Raw genomic sequence first — 25458 nt, forward strand, 5'->3', positions numbered from 1 at the left:
AAGGAAAGTAGGTGTGAATTCTAATATTCCTGTGCAGCTACATAAGAACAGAAAAAATGACCTTGTTCATCAAGGAAACAGGCAAATACAAATAGTAGCATTTGTCATCTTTCCTTCAGGCTTCACACTGAAATTAAGACAGAAACACAAATGACAAAATGAGATGATCTCATTTATTGTTTCTCCGTGTTGTGTTAATAAGCGCTGAGATTAGGGCCACTTTGTACTTGACTTTGTACAGACATATAGTAAAAGACAGTTTTGGCCTTAGAGAATCACAATGGTAGTAAGTGGGACAAAGGCTTGAAGAGGGAAAAGAGTAGTTGAGAGACCTGAACTGATTTTTCCAAGGTCACACAAGCAATCAGTGCCTAGGATGAAAATAGACCCATTTCCTTTAATACCCAGTCTATGGCCCTGTCCACTCCAGAAATTAATATGTCTGAAAGTTTTATGGCGTTAGTAAAATTTTGCGCCACATGTGTTAGGTTGTATTTTTTTGGTTGTGTTTTGGGGATTTTTTTTACCCCCTGGAACAAAATAAATATGTCGGTAGAAGAGGCAGTCCAGTATTTTTTTCTTTGAACGTATGTGCCTGTTTGGGGGAAAGGTCTTGATTGGAGTTTTCCTCATTGGTATTCTCCTGCACAGCACATCCTTTTTGCTCCTTGGCTGCTTCTCCAAGGTGATAAATAAATTCTCTGAAGCTGAAGAACTCGAAAGAACTTTTTTTTTCCTGGTAAATTTGTGTGTGCAGTTGTCCTGACAGTACCACATAAATACAAGGAGTAATTACCCTCTTAATTTGGAAATTAAATAACACTTTATTTTAATTGTTCCACCATTCTAAATTAATTTTACATTTAATTTTAACAGCCTTCATAATTAATTCATTTCAAATTCATTGGATTTGAGAGATAATTTTAGAGATTTCTCCTTGTAATGTATCACTTTGTGAGAATCCATTAATTAGCCATTGTGTTGTCTGACACCACATCTCTAGTTGGTGACAAATAATGATCAACATAAAATACTATGTGGTGAAGCCCATTTTTACCAACAGCTTTAATTCATTAAAAAAACCTCAACCCTGCAGTTGTGTGGATGACAAAGAAGCCTGCGAGTGTGAAAACATAACATCAATGATTTTTAAATAAAAATTTATTTTATTTAAGGCTGGTGACAATCATAAAATGCCAAGTACCGGGAAATATGTTTTTTTTTCTATTGCATCTTCCAAAGCCAGGCTTGCAACCATTACAAAAATGGTTGTTTCTGTAACTACAGAGTACTATTTATTTTGCAAGTAAAACCCATGCTATAAAATCAGAAAGGATATATATTGCATATATTTTCTTTTATTGCTGCAATAGCTGCACCTGGGTTGTTTCTGCATCTCATCTTAGAAGCAGGTTATTGTCAATAACAATTCATTTATTCCTCTGATAGTTCTCATTAGGGGTATGAATCCAGGAAAAATATAACAATTATGATGTGAATTGCTTGGTAACCCATAACATGGATTTTTATGAAAATAATGGACAGATGTTTCTTAGACTGAGAGATAAGATCTGATACTAATGAGACCAGTGATTTGTGTTTATGTATGTGTATGTGGTAGGGAGAGGATAAGAAAAGGATAAAAACCTGTGGATTCCAAAGTCTGTTTATTTTGTCTTCCTATTATATATATTTTTTTTCTGTAGTTTGCATTATCATTTCCTAATAGTGTTACCATATACTTTTGACATCGCTCCAAAACTCTGAGAACTTTTGTGTGGTCTTCATCTTGGAATTTTACAGGGCATAGAATGGAAGTTGAATGTACATAAAGGATGATTAGCCTTATCTTTAGTGTAACCATTACCTACAAGACCTGGGTGCCAAAAATTATGCAAAGCAAAATTCTTACAGGGTAGCACTCTCCATTTTCCCCTATCTAATCTATCCAGCCTTTTCTCTGTGGCAGTTTACAGATTTGACAAGAGATCGCTACTTCTCTTTCTCCATAACCTTATTACACTAATTGTATCGATAATAATAATATCTATAATCACAGTAATTGCAAAATAAACTCCATAAATGTATTGGTCATTAGGAAGAAAAAATCTCTGGCATCAGAGTATCCCATAGCTGCTGACTACAGAGTTTTCTGTACTTGCTGGCACTGGCCACTGTTGGAAACAGGATATTGGTCTAAAGGGACCACTGATTTTGATTCAGTAAAGCAGTATGTTCTTATAAGCGTACATGGGAAAGGATGTTCTTAATCTAGTTGGCAAACAAAGGGAACGTGCATCAACTCCCTGAATTTTGCATTTGCTACTTCATTTAGTAAATGCTGTAATAATTTTGCAACTGGCTGTTAGTGCGTATTATCTATGCATTCCTCTTTAGTACTGTGATCAGTATTGCTAATGAGATTTTTTTCCCCCCACCTTCTCCAGGTCTGGGCTTCAGTATTGCCGGCGGAGTAGGAAATCAACATATTCCTGGAGACAACAGCATTTATGTTACTAAGATTATTGATGGAGGAGCAGCCCAGAAAGATGGAAGATTGCAAGTTGGAGACCGACTTCTTATGGTGAGGAGAATAACCACCTGGAACTGTATTTGAAGCTGAGCAAATCTGTTTCAGATGGGGGGGTTTAATTCAAGTTCCCCCAAACTAGAGAGAAATTTGTAGCAATCAGGGCTAACTTGTGCACAGCTACACAAGATGCTTAATGTGCAGAAGGCTAATTTTATTGCGCATTAGTGCGGTGGGCAAAGCCCATGCTAATGTGCACTAGATTTAGAATAATGCTCATTAATGTCACTAAAAAAACATTCATCTGTGCTAATGTGTAGTAGGTCTGATTACTGTGCAGTAAGTTATTACAGGTACTGAACTTAATGCACCATAATTACAGTACATTAATGAACATGTAGATACACCCTGAATAATTAATTGTAAATGTATCATGTTCTCCATGTTGGTATTGTTTCATTGAATGCTTGTTTTTAAGGCTGCAGCTAAATATGAGTTTAATTAGAAAACCTAACACATTTTTTATGAAGATAAATCCATGAGCTCATTCAACTCAAACTATGTATTTACTATGATTAAAATAAGTATTTTACTACCCATGTTCACACCATGGAGCAGTGTTAAATCAGTGTACAAGAGCACAGTTCTAGATTAAAATGAAAATTACCTTTTTGCACCAGTGCTACTTCTCAGATTTCCATTTTTACTTTCTGGCATTTTAAGAAAAGATTGGTTCAGTATAGTATAGCTGTTTTCTGTAGTCATTTCAGTTATAAGTGTCCCAAACACCGTGATTTCTGTCTCTTACTTCAAGAGACTGTTTTGCACCCTTACGAATTTCTTGATGAGGAATTTTTTTTATATTCTCAGTTTCATCACATTACTCCCTTGGGACCATTCTAAATATCTGCACCATGTCCACGTTGTTTATATTTAATGGAAAACATGGAAACCCTGTTGAAGTCAATGGAAATTTTGCCGCTGATTTTGGTAGGGCCAGACTTTCTTGTCCACTGGGTTTCACTGATATCAGTTCGCCTGATTGTTTTTCATCAAGCATCTACTGAAATGCTTTCTTGACTCAGTGGGCTTTAATGTGCAGTAGCCCATTTTACTCCGCATTTAAGCGTCACATTAAATACTGTGTAATTATGCTAATGGACAGTAAAATAGGCTAGAGCCCATTACGCATCACTTAAAAAAATGTGTGGTTTCAGTACCTGTGCATTAGGGCAGCCTAATGCACACTTATTTAGTACCTCACGTTACAGGTACTAAATTTAATGTGCATTAGGAAAAGTGTATTAATGCACATGTAGATGTACCCAGTATCATAAAGGGAATTAATTTTTTTATACCTCTTTGGCCTGTGACAAGATCTCAGTGCATCTTGAAATTGCACTGGTCTTTTCTGAAGTTTAAATCCGTTTTTTTCCTTGGCAGAGCTGAGATACTTCTTTCACCTACCTATAGAGGGAGTCTATTTTATAGTTCCATAGTTTCTAGGGTCGGAAAGGACATGAACAGATTATCAAGTCTGACCCCCTACCCTGGGCAGGAACGAGTGCTGGGATCATAATACCCCAGCCAGATATCTATCCAACCTCCTCTTGAAGACCCCCAAGGTAGGGGAGAGCACCACCTCCCTTGGGAGCCCACTCCAGAGCCTGGCAGCCCTACCTGTAAAGAAATGGCTGATATGTTAAAGAGAAAGGAACTCAGAACTCATGAAGATCTTTATTCTGTAGCATAAATCTGAACAGACAACTAAACTGACTTATTTGTAATTAAATATAATGATTAAAATCCCAGGTTTCTTTTGGTATTTCTGCTTTCTAGGTTTCTGCTACATTGAATAACATATCACTTTTGACAAACAGGATGTTTATAGACATGCTCCAGGAGGCAGGATGGAGGGGGGCAGGAGCGCTTTAATTAGCATGGATCTGAGAGCCACACTAATTGAAGCGCCCAGAGTATCACATGTATGAGCGTCCCACGCTGAAAAATGGTGACCAGGGCACTTTAACTAGAGCTCGTCGAATGAGCTTTAGTCAAAACACCTCTGCCACTATTTTTCAGCACGGGGACACTGATACACGTGACGCTGGAGTCTGCTGGAGCACGGTAATTGCCACAACTTCACGCTCCAATGCACTGTAATTACATTGCGTTGGAGCAGCCTCCCTGCACATGTATAGGATCCCACAATTTTGACCTTTTGTATTTTTCACAGCTTATATTATCCCAAGATGCATCTGATTTTATTGTTTTTTCAGTCTGCTTCTAGTCTGTCTCCATGCCTTTGTATAATTTTGAACAAAGAGTAGTGTATGCAGTTTCTCACAGTTTTAGTGTCATCTAGGTATTTTTGTTAAAAAGAGTTGTTTTTTCCCTCTTCCTAATCATTACAAAAAAATGTCAACTAAAACTATACTTAACATAAATATACATCTGTTCCTCAACATGATCCAGCCCAAACTAGATTAACTTGGAGAGCAAAATAATTGTGTTTGACTACCATGGTCAGAGCCACCAGGAATTTATCTGTTATCTTGATTTATGCTTCTACATAGCCAGCACAAAAGTATACAGGTATTTCTTCACACCCAGTAGCATAAATGACTCATTTCTGTCTTCCTAAATATTTAAGTCATTCTCAGACTGACTGACCCCACATCTTCTTGTGCCACCTCCTGTATAGTTTTGAGCAGTTCATTACTTACCAGCATCACATTTTATCATTGTACTGCACATGCCTATTTTTATGAAATGGATTCATTAAAAGGAACAAAATCAATCTCAACATTGATCCTTGTGTTTCTGCCTCCAGACTCTGCCAGCCTATATCAGAAGCCAGTTCATTTTTCTACTAAAATACTTCAGGCCTTTTATACCTTAGACATTAGGTTATTGGATCAAAAACTTTCCTCCCCTAAAAGCCGGCTAAGTTAACACAATGCCTATTCATTCATTCTTTCAGAACTTCATCAATTTTTATAAAGTAATGTGACTTCTTGATTAATCCATCCTGATTCTCCTGAATTTATCATTTTTGCAGGCTGAGTTCTGATCTTTATTGACTTCAGTGGGTGGTTGCACACACATTAGGATTTGAACCTTGCGATCCCTTGTCCTGTTTCTAATGGATGTTAGCAGTAAAGAAAATATTGGGAATGTGATGGTTTAAAGTCCTGTAATTCTCTGCGTCAAAGTTCACCAGTAACAAGATGTTTTGAGCAGTAAGCTCTTTTGCCAGTCCTGTAAGTGCGAACTGAAATTCCACTCACAACTGGATACCTCAACTTATTTCTAAAGTTTCACAATAAAATAACCAGTTTGTTGCGTGCTTTTACCAAGGCTGAATGTGGATTGTAAAGCTTTTGCAAACTGGGTGACGGTGGTTTGGGTTCAAACTGGAAATGTCCATTTTACCCAGCTTTCCCTTCTTATAAACAGCAGCTAAACTTACTTCTTTTGCCTCTTGGGTCTTTGCCTCTTTAGTGGCTACTGCCTTTTTCGGGTCCATCCACTCAGTGGAGATCAAGCCTTATAGTTACATCAGTACCTAAGTGTGAGTACCTTCCCTGAGCAATCTTTACAGGATCTAAAATGGCTGTTCTTCTTTACTAGATGATACTTCTCTTCCGGTAGGCAAGTCAGGGTAGTCACATCTTGGTGCCGTTTGCCATTCCTTGGATTCTCTCTTGATCATCTTTTAAATGTGTGGCATTTACATTTTGTTCTTTTCATTCTTAATAAAAAAGAAAAAGGAGAGTGGAGTGAGAAGTTAATTCTGTCAAAGGAGGAATTTCCCCTTGCCTACCTGTCACACCTTCAGAGTTGTTCTCTCAGCCTGGCTACTCTCATTTCTTCATAACTGGTTATGGATTGCTTCTGATCGCTTTCAGAGGGTTTTTTTGGTTTTGGTTTTTGGGGGCTTTTTGTTGTTTGGTTTTGTTTTTTGCTGTACCCTGGGAAATGGCTGTCAGTTCATGCCATTTTTCTCATTTCCCTTTGTGAGTTGTGAGCGGAAGAATTCATTACATTCCTTTGGCAATGTTACTACTTGTGTCAATACAACATTACCCTTGTCATCTGTAAAGCCTTACTTCTGCTTCACTGATGTCTTGTCTCTTACATACTTAAACTCTTCCTTATTATTTTCTTACTCAGTTGTACATCCATTCTCTAACTTTTTCTCCTTCGTTTCTTTCTACAACTTCTTAGATCTGTAATCTTTCTGTAACTCATCAACACTTAATAACTCCCCCCTCCCATCCCAACCCCATATCCTGGCTCTCACAGTAGTTTTATACATAAAACATTCTTGCTTCCCAAAGAACATAAAAATCAAATGCTTTAAATAAAGTTGCAAATCTCATAAAATAGATCATATAAACAGAAAGCAATACTGGAAAGTGAAAAGGTACCATCTGAGTGCCTTGATGATCCTGTAGTTCCTAAATGCAAATTACTATCAGTGCATTTTGGCACTCTGAAGATGTAATTTACTTCGTAATTCTAAGTAGTCATATTGGGAAACCTATAGGAAAAGCCTCTCTTATTGGGCAATCTCCAGTTTTAAGAGACTATCTCAGTATAACAATCAATGTTACTAATTTCTTTTGACTTTCTCACTGTTTCAAGACCCCCTGCTTGGCTGCATCCATTCCATGAATCCTTCCTATTCTTTAGTGTAAGTTCTTCACATTTAAGGGCTGTATCATTTTAGCAATTAAAAAAGAAGTCTCTCCCCATTAAAACCATGTTGGAGTTTTGCTTAAATACCAATGGTGCAGTTTGAGTCTAAGTGCTCCTTCTTCTATATATGCACATACTACCTTTTACCTGTCAGTTCAGTTTCTTTATTTCCCCCATTTATCTTGGAATCACCAACTCTTTGCATTACATGCAAACAGCAAATCTGTTTTAGGACCCCAGACACTTAGCTCACAGCCAGTGATAATCCAAGCAAACTAAAGTGAGAGGGAATAAAAAGCAATGAATGAGATCCGATTTAAAGACACCCAGTCAGTCCTTCCTGCACACAATGAGCACCAGCTGTAGTCCAATTAAACCAACAGTTCATGGGATAATGTGTAGGTAATTAACCCAAACAAACCCACTTTCTTAAGGGAAATGTTGGGATTGTTGCACAAAAGAACTTCTCTCTCTTTTTAGAGCTCTTTAAATCATGTTGAGCTTTAAAAAGGCTGTGCATGTGCACATTCATCAGCAGCAATAGACCATTTACAGCCAACAGTTCGCAGATGTTCTCAGGAGAATGCTTGCTTAAGATTCACTTCAATATAATCCACTTTGGATTTGTAGGGAGTAGGAAATGTAGAGAGTATTTGCACAAAAGCAAACTTTATCCCAGAAAAAGGAAGATATTCTCTCTCTCTCTCCCCTTCCTCCTACCATGCACATAAGTACAACCCAAATAAATCTTAGACAATAGATGAAAAGTGCAGTTTTTCCTTAAAAGATAAAATAAAACAAATATGTGCCCTTTGGAACTCTTATTTTGTAGCCATTTGCTCTTGTCTGACTTCCCAATGCAGTGATTTTTTTGTAGAGTGCTTATACTATGTCTCTGAGGAGCCTAAATGTTTTACCATAGCTCCTCCTGGAATGTCTTACATTTTTCAAGATGAACCTGAGAAGACTTCCAAATTAAATTGTCCTCTAGAATGGCATTTGATGGCATAAAATGAAGTGTGCCATCCCTGTTGGTAGTATTGTTGGAGTATTCTTGATGATTAATATGTGAAAACCAAGGCGGGTTTTTGGTGATATTTTTTATTGGGCCAATTGTATAGTTAGAATGGAGGTTAGATAAGGTTTTGAAAGCCCTCTTTGAAGCCTGCATTCAAAGCGGGCTTTCAAAGTCCAATAAAAGGTATCACTAAAAAAAGATGCTTGTCCCATCCCTGTTGGTGTCATCTTTGATTAGGCTTGTAGGTTTACTTTATCCCTTCCCTTTTTGCCAAATTACTCCCTCTTCTCACATCCTCTTCTTGTGGTTCAGCCTGCTGTCTTCTCATGTTTTTTCTGTTGGGAGCTGCTTTCAGTTTTCTTGATTTGTGACTTCAAGCTGCTGCCTGGGAGTCCCTCCTACCATCCTCCTGAAGGAAATTCAGTTTGCATTTTGGGCATAATGCCAGTGCAAGGGCTGTGCATTACTAAATACACAGCCACCCCAGAATCACTTCACATATATAAAAAACCAGCAGCACCTAGTGTGGGATACCTGGCATTACATTTTCCTTAGTAAAGAATTAAAAAAAAAAAAAATCCAAATGTATTTTATTATAATAACAATTGGACAAGAAATAAAATAAAAATCTTACAAAGAAAACATTAAAGACTCTCTCTCTCTCTCTCTCTCTCTCTCTCTATATATATATGTGTGTGTGTATATATATGTGTGTGTGTGTATATATATATATAAAAATGTGTGTGTATAGTGATTCTTTAATGTTTTCTTTGTAAGATTTTCATTTGTTTTATGTGTATATATATATATAACAAATATATAATGTATATATGTATATATAACAAATGAAAATCTTACAAATATATCTATCTATCTATATAGATAGATAGATAGATAGATATTGCTAACCAGCTACACTGTCCCTGATACTGCTTGTATTCTAAGTCTGCAGCATTGGGTTGAATCCACCTTCTCTGTTCACAGAGTTTTGTCCAAACACTCTCCCCCAGGGCCCCAGTGGTACATCCAACATGCCACCATTTACCCGCCACTCTGTCTCACCTTACCAAGTTGCATGGATTTTGAAAAGTCCCCTTCTTGGTACAGGGAGGTACCCAAGCGCATTTGGTGCATGTTTTCCTTTCCAAGTTCCTATCCTTTGATCCCTGTCCCGCGACTTTGAAATTCACACTGCTGATTCCTAGACCATCTTTTCTAACATCGCTAGAGAACTTGTTGATTTTAAAGCATCCTCTTTTTCCCCCTTGTTCATTCCCATAAGATCTTTTCTCTTTGCTTCTAGTTAATTTAATTTTACTAGTTTTATTTTAACAAACATCTTCTTTTAGTCATTCACCTCCCTTTACCTGTTCATTATCTTACGGACTTTTCAATAAACCTCTTTTTAACTAGGTATTTCCCCCCCAAATTCATGCTTACTAAATCACTGCTTCATTTCAGCTAACTGTTCATAGCTAATGGAGATGGTCAATAGTTTCCATATGATTTATGCCAGTATATTCTCACATGTTTCAATACCTTAAAGCAAAGTATGTATACTTCTTGTTTTCTTATTTGGGGTACATTGCCAGCATTTAATCTTCTTTATCGCTGACTCATGTTTCTGAAATCACATCTCCTAATGTCACTTCTCAAAGTAATTTGAAAGCTTCGTTGACCATGCATTGGCTCTGGCACAGCAGCTATTATGCTTTATTGAAATACCCTTAGTGGCAACTGAAAATCAGTCACAATAACACTTGCTGCTCTTTTGGTTTGGGAACAGGGACTGGCTCATGGAAGTTTTGCCTATAGAGAGAGGGGGAGGGACTCTCCCTTCCAAAACCTAATTGTTCTTAGTGATCTACATCTCCTTCTGACTTGCTCTTTCTATGAAAAATATATGTGGATTGTTTGACAGAAAGGTATCTAGGTGGTTCCGTTCTGTAAAATGACATATTTGATTAGTATATAAGGTATCAAACAATATGCATGTAAGTTTTCACACTTGTGTACTGAAATGTGTATTCAATTTCCTGTATGTATTTCTATACTATTATCTACATTAACATTGGAAAAGGCATGGCACTCTCCAAGCTCACATACTTTACATTAATATTAAAAGTGTTGTAGGTAGAGAAGTAATCAGAACTCTTGGGGACCTGGTATCTTTTATTAGATCAGCTAAGTTGCAAAAACATTTCTTTATTTGCAAGGTTTTGGACACGTGCTCTTCCTCAGTCATAGGAGAGTGCAAGGATTTTAAAATTTCTCCCAGGTGGAAATGAACATTCATATTTCATAGGAGAACTGAAAGATGGGGTAAGATCTCCTGGATGGAAAAGTTCATTTTATACAAAATAGACTCGGATAAAAATTGGAGCAGTCTGTTTACCTCAGGGTTGTCTGATGGCAAGCAGGATGTTGAATTATGCTTCTTTCTTGTTATGATGTTTCATCACTCACGGGAGGATGGTAATGGAAGTCTCTCCTGGGCAAGGAATTTCTTTTTTGTTGAGATTGCTCTGCTCTGTGAGCATGCAAATTTGGCTTTAAACAAAAGCAATGATATCAGCTTTCTGGTCTCAGGGTGTTGAATTTTGCTTCTTTCTTGTAAAATTATGGATCAGGGATGTTGAAAAATGTAGTGTATCCCCAGGCCACGATGCCAAACTGATAACAGTAACACTTGAGGATTCCAAGCAGCTGGAGAGGAAGCAGTCTATATATCCTGGACATTTGTTGTGAACTCAAACAAACATAGTGCATTTATGTTTATAATCTTTGTGATTGCTCATTTTTGGGAGTATCCATGTTCCTTTCAAAAAGTCAGTCCTTTCTTCACGTTTTTACCTTTTGTAACTGAATTAGTCCTCTGAATATCTCATCTGTGCTTCTATCTCACTCACCTTGATGGATGGATTTATTTTCTTCCTGGTTTAGCTAAGTTCCATGTCCAAAAACTTCAGTTAATCAAACCATGCTGCACATTTTATCATGTGCAGTAATGCAGGGGTCAGCAACCTAGGGCTTGTAGGCCAGATCCAGCCCAGACTACAGAGCAATTGGATTTGGTCCGCAGACATGGGACTTCAAGGGCATTCAGTGTCAAGGTGCTTTGGCTGTGGGCACTCTCCCTGCATCACCACGAGGACAAGCAGTGGTGATGGCCACCCTAGCACCCACCTGCCAGTGCCTGCCTCTGACCTGGCATGGGTCATTCCAGCTCATAGCTTAAAAAAAAAAAAAAAAAAAAAATGTCCTTTCTCCCTAAAGAGAGTGAAATCCTGTCCCACCTTCAGGTTTCTTTCTCATTTATTTTCTTGATCGTTTTAAGACTTCTAATAGATAAAAAATAGTCTTCAGATGTAAATTAATTATTTCTTTATTTTGAACTGTACAACATGCAAAGTGTATTGAACCAACGTCACACGTAGTATGCTAAGCATAACATCTATAAACTCCTCCATTTTGTTTGAGACAAAGAATGTTTTTATTTTCAGAGATAACAAGTAGCTACTTGTCTTTTAATTGCACAAAAATGATGAGGCCCAAGTATCTGGTGATTAACATTTTCTGATCCCACCATTATTTTGAACAGTGACACCTTAAAAATACTTCCTGGAAAAAAAAAAAAAAACTTTGTAAAACGTATTTAGGAGCAATTCTCATTGTAATTAGTTGTTTTATATCTATACAAAAACCAGGCCCCTTTTGGTCCCATTATGCTGAATTGTTTCCCTTACCTTGTTCATCTTATTCATTAACATTTATTACACCAGTGATTAGCCATTTTAATGTGAAGACAGGCAGTTTCTGTAGTCAAGAAACAAGTGAAAGCTAAGAGCTCTTGTTTTTCAAGGGGTGTCTTCAGTCTACAAAGGTTGAGAACTACTGTCCTAGGGTGCCACCTTGCCGCCTGGTGCTTACTGAAGTCATGCTCAGAGGGCCCAGTCAGACTATAGTGTACCCCATTGTATGAGAGAGTGTCTCTCCCAAATTAGGATTATAATCTTATAAATTAGGATGATGCATAATTGTATGTAACAAACAGAAGGCGCGGAGAAGGGAAACCGAGAAGGGTAATTAATGCTGTGGACAGTGGTTACACTGATTAGTTAAGAGCATTAATTTTTTTAAGTTTGAGTCTTCTTTGTTTAAAGAGTATCAATAAATGAGAGAAGTTAAATATCAGTCATTCCTGCTTGCCATCTCCTTAGCCATTTGCATGAAATTCTTTTATCAAAAGTTCAAGTGTATGGTCATTTTATAGTCTGTAATAGGAAAAAAAGAAGGTGAAATGTGTAGTAGATATGAGAGAGAACTGGTACTCAGTAGAATGCTTGTCAAAGTATTGAATGAGTAGCAGCTGCTCTGTCGTCTGACATCATGACTCCATGTCCATGTAACCAATAAAATGAAATAGTTCCACCCAAAATATTTCCCTCTTTAAATGAACCTTAAAAACAGTTTGAGAATTGTAATTTAATGTTTGGATCGAGGCCTTGAATTTAGCAACTCTGCATTGTGTCCTTCATTCTCTTTTGTTCCTGATGACTCCACGGGGGGTATGAGGACTCCTGGAGGGGCACACAAGGGCTGGACCACTTCCCAGTTCCTGAACAGTTTGGCAGCAGTTTATAGTTCTAGCTCACTGTCAAGCCTGGTTCCATAACTCGTGACGAAACTTCTTAGTGTGCCACAACTTTCCCCTTTAAATACTTCCTGAAATAGACCTTTTATTGGCTTATTTTGTTAATTGGAAGTTGATACCCATACTCCTGTTTATTTCTTCCCAGTACCCTGTGGCTGTCCTGTCTGTTTAGACTGCAAGCTCTTCTAGGAAGGAACCGTCTACTGTTGTGTTAGTAGGAGGTTAGCACTATGGGGCTCTGATTTTGTTAGGTCTCCAGGCACTACCATAATGTTCAATATATTCTGTCTCCCTTAAATTGACTTATTTCTCTTAATATGCATATGATATTCATTTTTTCCTGGAAAATGTGTAATATAAGGTGCAGCCTATCTTAGCAGGTCCATTACCCTCTGCTACTTAATCTATGCTCTTCGGGGCTACACCTGCCTACATTTTCATATTTATATCTCTTCATCAGACACACAGTTTCTAGCTACAGTCAGCTACCCTTCCACTATTTTAGTGTCTTTCTCTCCATGACTCCAGAAAAATACCACTTGAAACCCTCTCGTCCTACTCCCACATCTGTCTCTCTCCACTCCCTTAGCCCTTCAAGGCAGCCTCTTATTTTTATCTCCTTTCATCCATCTCTTAACACATCAACTGCCTATTTAACCTCATAAACCAAGACATTTTAGGGGGCCACTCATTTATGAGCTCCCATCTATGCTGCATTAGGAATTAGTGTGCTGCCATAACATTTACAAGATGTATGCTATGAATCACAATATGTGTCTGGATGATTACTAACAGTAACTTTCTTTATGATTATTTGTAGTTTTTATTCCATCATTGGTAACGGCATTGATAATGTAGGTATTTCTTCTCTATTTGTCCATCCATTCTAATTCCTCTGTCTAATTTCTCCTTTAAGGTAAATAATTACAGTTTAGAAGAAGTAACACATGAAGAAGCAGTTGCGATACTGAAGAACACATCAGATGTAGTTTATCTAAAAGTTGGAAAGCCCACCACCATTTACATGACTGATCCTTATGGCCCACCAGATATTACACACTGTAAGTGGCTTATTGTATATTGGTTTAAGAGACTAAATTTGTCTTTTCAAAGGCAAGGGCTTGGAAGGCTGAAAAAAAGAACTATTAGATAAGATACTGTCATGAAATGACTAAAATACAAAAACTCAGATATAGTGCTGTTGCCTGAACATGTGCAGCAAAAAGTAACAAGTAAGTGTGTTACTTTGCTCACTCCCCTTGCCATTGTTGAGCTAAAAAGAATGGTAACAGTTTGTTGTTAATATTTTTTAATGTGAAAACATTTTCAGAAAGGTCCTAGGTTAGCAGATAGAGGGCACTGACAGACAGGGTGGTGGTGGGAAACACTCTTTACTAGAGTAGCAGTATGTTAGTTGGAACTGGCTCCTCAACATCTGTATAAATTGGGTACTTTAGTGTGGCTTTTCTGGTGCTTTTATCTAATAGCGGATTGAATCAGCTATTAGATAGAAGTGGCAAAAAGCCCCACTAAAGCACCCCATCAATTATGACATTGGGTGAGCCAGGTCCAACTAATGTGGTGCCTCTTCTGGGCATGCCCTGGGCTCAGTGTGGGAGTGTGCTGAGTTTAAAGTAAAGTTCTCTGTCTCAAAAAGCCCTGAGGAATGCATTTGAACTTGCAGAAAAGTTGTTCCTTTGTACAGGTCCAGAAACTGGTCCTTTGTTATCATCCTGCTTGCATGCTATTCACACTACATCCATCTCACTTATATATATTCACCTGCTCCTTCATGACCCGAAAATGTGACATCTAGTGCATCCCTCCCACCTATACCTGTAAGTTCTGGCTCAGCTGCTCTCCAGCGCCTCTTTGCCTCCATATGCTAGCTGGTCATTAAGCACTCCTGGATGTGGGCTCCTCCCTCAGTTCTCCCTGAATATCTCTATATCACTTCTAGGGAACTCCTCCGAGTGCCACTGCACCTGCCTGCTCCTGTTTTTTATGCAACAGGAGAAACAACCTGAAGGATCCTCCAAGCCTTCCTCTTCCACAGCCCCCATTCCTAATCACTGTGTGGTAAGTGGGGCTGCCTGAAGAGCAGCTTCACTGCCTTAGTTCTGGATCTGGGTTAGGTAGGAGAAGAGTTGGGTGAGGTCAGGATGTGCTTCTCAGCTGCACTCTCAAGAGACCATGGAAGAGGTAAAGATCTTCCTACTGATTTCCTCACTTGGCAGTGAGTAAGGAAGAGTAAGGCAATGAGAAGCAGCCTGACTGATTCGACCTGAAGGCAAGCTGTGAGTATGAAGAACTCAACTAGCGCATACCTGTACAGGACAGGTGCTAGAAAAGTGGGGGTCCATGGAGGTGAGGAAGCCAAAAGGCTGGTTAAGCTAGAGTTCCTAGTAGAAATCAAAGATTAGATAGATCTGATTTCTGCATCCCTGCCCCTCAGCCCTTTCCTCACATGCAAGTACTCCCAGCTGCCTCTATTTGGGAGACAAGTTTTGCAACGTAGGTTTTGTACCATGCATATTTAGGCAGTACACCACACTGCCCCAAGACCACCTGTTCATTTAGCAGATGCTCCTAAACAGCCAACAGATGGCAGTGATATTTGTTCACTACCAATCTGGGCTGGTTTCTTAGCAGTGCCTATGAAGTACAAAAGCTCAGCATCACCTCTCCAACTGCCTGTATTATCTGATCCTCCCAAATGCTATTTCAGAAATCATGAAGCAGCGTGTAGTGTCGTGCCAGAGAAGTGATCAGCAGCGTAGGGGAAAGGAGGAAGCAATTCTGGAGGGAAAAGAAAGCTGGAAAAGATTTTCAATAACGCATACCCAAGTTGTCAGGGTAGACAGATTCATTTATCCTATGGGAGTCTTTCATGAGACCTACATGTTCAGAATATCTCAGAGCAAGTAATGGCATTTCCCCATAGAGCTATTTTGTCTTGAAACATTTAATATCACAGCATCTACAAGAAGGACTAGAACTATGACTAGAAAGTTTAAACATCTCCTTTTCAAAAGGGAGTTAATCATAGCTCAGTGGCACAGCATGTGTCTTTGTTTTTCTTCCTTACAATTTCCTTTCCTCTAATTACAGTGACTAGAGGTTGAGACACAACCATTATTACATATTTCCAGCCATAAATATCCTCATTTTCTTGAGAATGGTAAAAATAAAGAAGAGGCAAAGACTGCAGCCATATAAAATTGTCATTGTTAATCGTTAGCCTTTATATTAACTTTCTTCCTTTTTAACTAGCTTTACCGAGATCTAAATTATGACACAGTCTAGGCTTGCATTAAAATTTCAATTTTAGTGAGAACTTTGGCATCTAACTCCCTTCGGCTCCTTTTGATAAATCAATGCTCTAAACTATCATTTCTGCCTTGCTTAAAATACCTGCATAGCTCCATCCCAAACCTAATCCCTCAGCTGGTCTCTTATTTCAATGCTCCTGCTATACAGCAAAGTCAGAAAGCTTACATTTCCTATCTCCCAAGTCACCCTTTCTCTTTCAGATCCTTCCTCAAGATCCCTTTGTTCCATAATGTCCACATAAAATGAGTCAACAGCAAGTGTTACTTTTTTTCACCCCAACGTCTAAGCTTTCATTCACTGTCTTGCTTTGATTAAGGAGGGATTGTGTATTGGTGCTTAAATAGAAATGATACTGTGGCAGCCTGATCAAATGAAAATGTCCCTAACACCAGTTTGTTTTAACCACCAGCTTATTCTCCACCCATGGAAAATCATATACTCACTTCCGGCAACAATGGCACTTTAGAGTACAAAGCGTCTTTGGCCCCTATTTCACCAGGAAGATACTCGCCCATTCCAAAGCACATGCTTGTGGAGGACGACTATACCAGGTCAGATATCTCTCTTTATACATTGCTTTTTTGTGAAAACTGCAAAGAACATTGTTACAACATTAATGGAGTACTCGAGGCAATAAATGGACTGGCCTTACTACATGAGAATGAGACAGCCAGTTTTATCCATTTAAGATGGTTTGCAAGTAGATAGTTAAGGTGGAAAGTACTGTTTTTTCCTGTGTTTCAGTCAAGTGTCACTGATGAGACAATTTATATTTTTCTTCCTTGTTTGAAGGGCGGTTAGAATATTGATCACACTGCCATCCACCTACAAAAAGGCGACAATAGTCAGATGTGTGAAATGAGTTTTCATTATGCTGTCTGGTAAGACAGGGAAATGAAAATTGTACTTGTTTTCGTCAGTATATTTCCATTTTCACAGGTTCAGAGTGTGTAAGGCTGAAGGAACTTAGCCAGGTCCCCTGCAGAGCACAAATCACAGAATTGTGTCCAGTGACTTTAGTATGAAGCCCATAACTTTTATCCCTTTCCCTTTTGTGTCTGCTCCAGCATATCTTCAAAATCTCTTAAGCTGCCCGATTTGTTGGGTCAGATACATTCAAGGGAATGGTTTTCATTAGGATTTAAAGTGTATGAAAAACAGACCTTCTCTTCCTCTGTTGGATAGGAAAGCAGCAGCTCCTTATATCTTCCTGCTCCTGTCATTGGCTATGCAGAGATCCCTTTAACCAAAAGAAGGAGTTTCTCTAAAGAGTGTTGACTTTCTGTGGAAGTTTCTTACCTACAATTGTGTGCTTTTCATTAATAGTTGGAACACGGATTTAATCAAATTTCATGTCAGTGCTTTCTCTGGGTTAATCCCAGTTTCCCTGGTTCTTAACTGTCTTTGCACATAACAGAGTATTGTAATAAAGAGTTCTGTATAATTGAGTTCTTGTCAGCAGGGCCTATGGGGCCAAATTCAGCTCTGGTGTTACTGTGCCTTGGGAGGGAGCTGCAGTAGGAGAGGAGGGAAGCTCTACTGGGCGAATGGAGGAGTCTGCTGAGAGAGCAGTTATCAAGTACTGGAGGCCAAGAAGCTACAGAGGGTAAAGAAAGGAATTAGGAAGGAATGGAAGGTCACAGTGAGCTTGAGAATGGAAACAGTGGCTATGTCCACATGAGAGACAGACTGCACAGTTGTTATTGCACAGTCATTTAGCACATGCGTATCCAAGTCCTAAATGACTGTGCAGTAATCAGCATTACTGTGCAGTAGCATTCCTGCATGGCTTTCTGGTGATGGTGACTGCACAGTAGCTTGTTACTGTTGTGCCGTAGCATCACGTCACATTTCATGCTACATGACACGACTGCACAGTAGTAACGAGCTGCTGTACAGTAGTAATGAGCTACTGCGCAGTAAGTGTCTTGTGTAGATGCGGCCAGTGAGAAGTGATAAAAAGAAGATGGATTCCTGAGTAGCCCTGTCTTTCCTTCCATCTCTTCAAAAGGTTGCAGCTGATCTTGTTGGACCCAGACCCTGGTCATGGCAATCCACTCATTTGTCATTGTCACCTCCAGGACTGATCATCATTACTCATGTTTAGGAATGACATGTGAAATGTTTCGCCTTGCTTTGCAGCAGGGCTCATTGGTTATTTCTGACAAAAGTTCACTTATTGAAAAAGGTGCTTTCAGTCACCCCTAGCACTAATTGTGATCTGGGTAGAATTCGTTAAATAGTTTTTGCGGGGAAGGTCATGCTCACAAAATGGAGGATAAGGAAGGGCAGTTACACAATACCATCCTTTTACATAGCAGCCCAATGACTGAGACACACACCCATGATTTGGGACACTGAGGGGATAACATACTTATGTGTCCAGTGGAGCAGATAGTGGAATCCAGTAATTTCTACCCCCCCCCCCCGGGTGAGTGACCTGACTACTGGATTATAGAAGCATCTATTTCTCTCTCTTCTTCTCTCTTTCTGCTTCATTGACTAAGTACTTTATACAAAGCAAAGTAACTTCACTGGGAGACTGAAGGAACTGTTTGGGTTTGTTTTTTTTATCTGAAACATTTTGTTTTGTTTTGTTTCGATTCGGTGAGAGGGGAAAAATTAATTTCAGTGTAAATCAAACCATTTCCTCCTCCCCATTTTCAGTTTGGCCACTGAACTGAAAAATCAATTATTTGCAGAGCCCTGCTCTGAAATGAGATGTTCACAGCCACTGGAATTGTGTACTGTTTGGAAAAAGGAACAATTAACACAAATAGAGCTGTTTATCTGCTTAGCAACAAGGTTGCCATGAAAACATCATCCCAGTATTCCTTTCCCTGTACTGGCTCAGAATATAGTATCCAGGTCAGGTCTGAAATTCAAAGTGCTTTCTGATACTGGCACTAGTACATTAAAAAATTGTTTCTCTCTTCATGCCCTCCTATGACAAGTTGATGTCATTGGAACAATTGATGTCATTGGAACAATAAAGCTGTCAATCAGAGCAGCAGGAGAGACTCATGAATGTGACACAACTAATCAAACCAAAATATATTAACACTAATCAAGCATTTACTGCAACCTGCCGGAAAAGAAGACCATTTCTGGGAATAATGGCAAACAGTCATTATGCTACGAGGCTATGAGGATATGATCTGAATAAATGCCATGCACATGATACATTGTCTTGTACAGTAGAAAAGCCTCAAAAGTTCTATTTTTTGTTGCTGGATGTATTTAGGTAATACCTAGCATCTACATGGAGGCCTGTAAGATGCAGTTACATGACCATAAATGTGCCGCATTAAGTTTAGCACCTGCAGTAACAGGTGCTAAACTTAATGCGCCATAATTGGCCTACTGCCCATTTGCACAGATGAACACTTTCTAAGTGACGTTTAATGCCCGTTGGACTAATCTACTGGCATTAGCACATTAATATGGCTTTACCAGCCATGCTAATGCACAGTAGAATTAGTCCAATAGATATTAAGTGTTTCATGTAGATGCGCCCACAGAGAAGATGATGAGGTCCAGCAAACTTTATACTAGGAGTCAGGAGGTCCAGCTTCTGTTCTTTCTTTTCCTGCTGGGTTGCCTTTTGATTTGCAGTGGGAAATCACTTAACCCATTGGTCACTTACAGTAGTTTATTTAAAAATGCCCCACTCATGAGCTTAAATGAAACATAGGCATAGTGATACTACTACGGCCACGGGACCAGGGCATCCACCCAAAGCCCTGACCTGGGTGGGAGTGGAAAAATGTATAAACTGGGGATCCTGTTGGTCTTTCTTTTATAAAGGGTTTGTAACGTACAGATGAGACTCAGCCTTTATTTGTTGCTAGAAAATTTACCAATATTGTAAAAGCTTTGGGGAAATTTTGTAAGTGTGGCAAAACAACAGGACGACCTGTGGAGGAAATTTTCTTTTATGAAAAATCCTTTGATAGCAGCATTTATAATTGAGCCTTTTCCAAAACCATTTCTATAGTGGCAGTAATATCCACGTGTGTGTGTGTGTGTGTGTGTGTGTGTGTGTGTGTGTGTGTGTATCTATCCACATGTGTGTGTGTATATATGTGTGGTCATTCCAAAAGACCACTGTCGCAACATTATATTGTAACCAGGACAACCAGGTCATAAGGAATTGTATTTCCAAATTATGCTGTCCTAATGTGACAGTGCTGCTGGTAGATATCCACATCATTTGTACAAGTTAGAAATATATGGAATAGTACAACCTTTCCTGTAAATGGGGTATACAGTTCAAGTGTTTGTATGACTTGTGAGAGAAACTGACAGCAAGGGCTTTTTTTACTTACTCACTGTTAAAAAAATTTCTGTTGTACAGTTTAAATACTTGAGCATTTCAAGTGCTTGAATTTTTCCCTATTTTAGTTCTATGTTTTACTGATGTGAATAGTCTCATTTTACACACAAAAAAATATTTCTCTTGGATGAAAATTAGCATTTTTGTTAAATCACTTAAATTAGGAAATTCAGTGAAACCTTTTCTTAGCAATAATTTTGAGAACAAATTAGCTAAGCTGTAGCATATTGGGAGTAAAGATAGAACAAAGGTCACCTTGATCTGCCAGTGACTTGATACTGAATATTGTATTCCTATTACTGTGATTTCTCTGGTTACGGATGGCAAATGGCACATATTAAGAGCATTATTTTATTTTTATACATCCTTTTACTGAGCACATATTAAAAAGAACCAGTATTAACATCTTTATCATTGTCTTCTATTATGTGTTTTAATTTATTGTAAAGATAATCATATGATAGGTAAATAATATAATTCAGTTTCAAACTAGTGGAATATGTGACAAAAAATTTATTAAAAACTTACATGCCAGTAACTATAAGTATCAATGCAACCTTCTGTATTCTGGAAATAAGTTCTTATTTAAATAAGCTTCTATTAAATTGAAAGAAAAGACACAATCTGGCCCTGTTGGCATTTTTGGGACATTAATTACTCTGAGGGAGCTGTAAATCATTATTTACTCTCTAGCAGACATCTGGCTCCCTATATTTGGAAAATTAAAATTATATTCTAACAAATTCTGTAGTTCTCAGATGTTCACTTTTTCTATCAGTAATGAAAGAGAGGGAAGCAGGGGATCCACAAAAATAAAGGGTTACTATGTTGTGTTTTTACTTCCTTTATAACTTCAGAAAACTGAGGCATCAAATTGCTTGCGCACCAGCTGATATAAAATTCACTGTTAACACTTAGCGGTAGCTAGATAGTAAAGATTCATAGGGAAAAAAGCTATCTGATTTATCTGTTTTGCTGTGAAATGCATGTTTGATTTCTTTTATATGAAGCTTTGTTCCATAACATCCTTGTGAAACAGAGGATGCTGGAGACTGAGAGAGAGAAGCCATTAAACTGATGGCTCAAGGGAATTTTCCTCTATATTGAGAATGGCATTCCTCAGCCATTTCTTGTTTACTTACATAAGTTACATGACATGATTGATAGAACTGTCATGTAGAAGCAGCTTTAACATTGTATTAGCGCCCAGGTTTGATTGTTCATAATTAAAACATTGTGGCTAAATATATAGTATAATATGTATCCAGTAACCATTTTTTGACAACGTTGTAGGCTTTTGTTGAGCACAGTAATAAAGCAGGGAAAGAGACTTGCAGAATTCAATTATGAGAGTATGAAAACTTCTGCTAAGGGGTCTTTAATGAGTTGACTTGGACTGCCTATTGACAATATACTGCATATGTTTTATGCTGAAGGGAGGTAGTTGCACTTCCTATCAGCTTTATTGGTGGAAAAAAAGAATTTCCATTCATAGTTCTTATACCAGGGCTGTCCAACTGATGGCCCGTGTGCCTCATGTAACCTGTCCAACTGATGGCCCGTGTGCCTCATGCATCCTCTGGGTTCTCATCTAGCCTCTATTGCTCTGACTTCAAGGTCTCTAGGCTTCCTCTCTCTTCTCCAGCTTCCAGTTCCTGCCTTCACCCCAGAGGGTGGTGCAGATTATGCAGCGCAGCCCTCAGTGCTGGAGGCTTGGAATGCCTAACTGGCATGGTGCAGTGGGGGAGGAGAAAGCAGGGGGAGCCTGCCCAGGCACCATGGCTTGCAGTAGTGTGGCCTGTGGAGTATGTGGACCTCGGCAACTTTTATCTGTTATGAAGGTGACTTGATACTTCCTGTTAAAAGCCCATATTTCAAGTTGCTTATAACACTGGCAAACGTGAGCATATTAGGCTGGGATTTTCCTTACTTTCTGTCTTAGGCTGGCTTTTCAAATTTTAGCTTAAACAGTTCTGCTTTTCTCTATGAATAAAGTGAGGCAGAAAATATCTTTTTGTCCATATTAAGAAAATTCCTTTTACTTTGAAAACGCTCATACCTCACTGTTACACATCCATGGAGCTAAAGGATCTCTAAAGCATAATCAACCGAGAGTGAAGATGGAATATGGAATACGCCTCACACCATTAAATGTATTAATAGTTTCTGCATAGCGGGAGAGAAAATCATTCAGTTTAATAGTCTCACCCAATCCCAGATGTTATTCCACTTCATGGAAAAAGTGGCCAATCTGTTCCTGAAAGTAGAGGGTGGTCATTTGTGGGTAATTGCTGTTTTTCTGTCCAGATGTTGTTGGATGACGACACACACCCAACTTCCCTTTTGCTTCCCTTTTATTCTTTTCCTTTAACTTTTCTCCTCTGATGACTCTTCATTTCCAGATAGTGTTGACTGGCTTCTCTGTGATCATCATAGTGTTCATGTTCTTATTCTGTCAGCATATTTACTTGTTCCAACAAACCCATCACATCTTAACTTGGTGTTTTACCAGTGTCTTAATGTGGCCCATGCCTAGTTTGGTCTGTCCATCAAAACCAGAAATTCCAAGGGCTCTGCAGTTGGGCACTGTCCAATTGGCCCCCTTCTGTCACCTTTCATTAGCATACCCAATCATGTTATCCCTTTGATATAGTCAGTTAGTCCCAAATTCAGTTAATTTCAGGTAGTAACAAGGCCCACACTATACACACCTATGTATGATAATGGACCTATGTAAGTCCATCATCATGGACTTATATTTCATCCAACCCCTCTACTGTTAGAAGATGTGCTATTCCAAAGTCATCCCAAACAGATGTCTAGCCAGCTTTTTCTTGAAACCCCACTAATGAAGGTTCTCCCAGTTTCTCTAGCTTCTTTGGTGATCATATGCTGCTGTTTTCTACAGGATCATTTGTTTCAGGGACCTGCTCTAAATTGGCAAAAGTATGACAGATCTTAAAAAGTATGGCAACTCTTACCACATTCTTTAAATGAGGCATGGAGTAGTTATACAGCAAAAGCATTGCTTTACAAGATTTAACTATTAATTGCACAGGAATAATCTTAAACTAGTCATAAGTCTTTCTGCCATGGGATTTAGTTTACCTAAATAATAAATAAAAATAATAATACTGTTAGCACAATCTGATCTCCCAAATTCTGTTATTTTCATGTAATCAAGTCCACAGTTAATGATGAGGCAAACTAATCTGCATATCATTATAGCAATCTAAAAACAGGACAAGGATTTAAAAAATGAAAGCTCTGCTGTACCTGATTTATGAAGTGTTAAGTGCCAAGCTGTTTCCATGGAATTTGTAGAAATAAGAATTTGGGAGCCTTATGTTAGGCTTACATTAAGAATTTCATAACGGGGAATGGATTTTCACAAAATGGAGCAAGAGGGATTATTTTGAAATTAAACCATTATTTTTCCTTGCAGCTCTGTAATAAATTAATTGCAACTGGCACCTGAGACTAGGTAAATTTAGGTGGACAAAATTAAAAGGTTTACATTTTTATTCTGAAGCTTTCTTAATTTCTCCTGGGTTCTTAGTCACAATGACTGTCTCTCCTGTCTTAAATGATTGCATTAGTGGTTTGAATTTGGATGAGAAATGTTAGCTTCTGACACCCATACAGATTTTTGCTTATAATTTTCCCCTGCTCTACATATATTTTAAGGTCTCCTTTGAAATCCACCCATGTGTATAAATGGTATAATGATACCACCTTCAAAGTCCACACTGATAGGAATTGAATGCATGATAGAGTTTAGATATTTAGGATCTGACAACCTGACCACTAAACTATCCTCCTCTGGCTTAGATAATATTGAAAGATTGGAAAAGGGTTTTTGTGTGGGAATATAAAACTTCTCTAGATTCTCTGGGTAAATTTTATATTGTTTATCACTTTATATGAGCTATTTCTTTTGAAATCCCTATGATTTTTTTTAAAATGTTGAGAGAGCCTTAGAGTGAATGAGGCATCCAATTCATTCCACACATCACTAAATTCCCCCGACCCCTTAGGCATTTGTTTACAACTATTGTAAAATATAGGCTCATGAGGTTACAACAGAAAATCTGACAAGCTATTGACTGCAGAAGGAACTGGAATAATGTACTCTTGGAGTTTTCCTTTTCTGTTCCTTTAATTCTCCCTAGCACCTCTCTCTCTCCCCCTCTTTCCTTGAAATAAATATGTCAGGAATGCTGTTCAGAGATTTCATCTTCTTCCAATTTCCACTACACAAACTGAGAGACAAACAGACAAAACTTTAAATTGATATAAACTATATTGTGCTGCTAGCAGATCAAATAAAATGAAGGATTGAAGCAGGATGGTAGATAAATATATACAAACCATTAGTTATTATCAATGGGATTTTTTTACATTGTTTGGATTAAATTGGCAGTGACTTTTTATGGTAATGTAATAACAGTTAAAGGTTCAGACCTGCTACAATCCCAGAAAGGTAAGGCTGGAAGGAACCTCAGAAGGTCATGTAATCCACCCCTCTGCTTAAGACAGAAATGTCTCTGACTAAACCATCCCAGTTAAGCAACATATGCAAATAGCAGTAGTATATTAGTCTGATCTATTGATCTGAAATCGAATAAAAGCACTGGTTTAAAAAGTCATCCATTTAGTTCTAAAGTGTATTTCTAGTCAGAAAAAATGACTGTACAAAAATAACCATGTAGGGTGACATGTTTAATTTCTGTTGGATCAAGTGTAGTTTTTATGGCCTACAGCCATGCTTGGCTGCGTTTTCTCTATCTCATGCCTCAAAAAGGTTCAAGAAGCCAAATTAAATCCTCAGTGATGCCTGTGAAAATTAATTCCAGCAGTGCTGCTGTGAGTTTTCATAGCTA

General features: G+C 38.3%; 1 protein-coding gene across 17 annotated transcripts in view; it reads left to right on the forward strand.

The window, feature by feature from the left end:
• Positions 1-25458, forward strand: part of DLG2 (discs large MAGUK scaffold protein 2) — a 1617582-nt gene that overhangs the window by 1160915 nt on the left and 431209 nt on the right. For all 17 annotated transcript variants that reach the window (XM_090030660.1, XM_090030651.1, XM_090030653.1 and 14 more), the window contains 3 exons: positions 2448-2584; positions 13823-13967; positions 16649-16790. In XM_090030660.1, the coding sequence (XP_089886786.1) occupies positions 2448-2584; positions 13823-13967; positions 16649-16790 (424 nt within the window). The remainder of the gene's footprint in view (positions 1-2447; positions 2585-13822; positions 13968-16648; positions 16791-25458) is intronic.

The sequence above is a fragment of the Crocodylus siamensis genome, chromosome 1 (genome assembly GCF_052110815.1).
Source record: "Crocodylus siamensis isolate JL-2025a chromosome 1, ASM5211081v1, whole genome shotgun sequence".
Classification (NCBI taxonomy): Eukaryota; Metazoa; Chordata; order Crocodylia; family Crocodylidae; genus Crocodylus; species Crocodylus siamensis.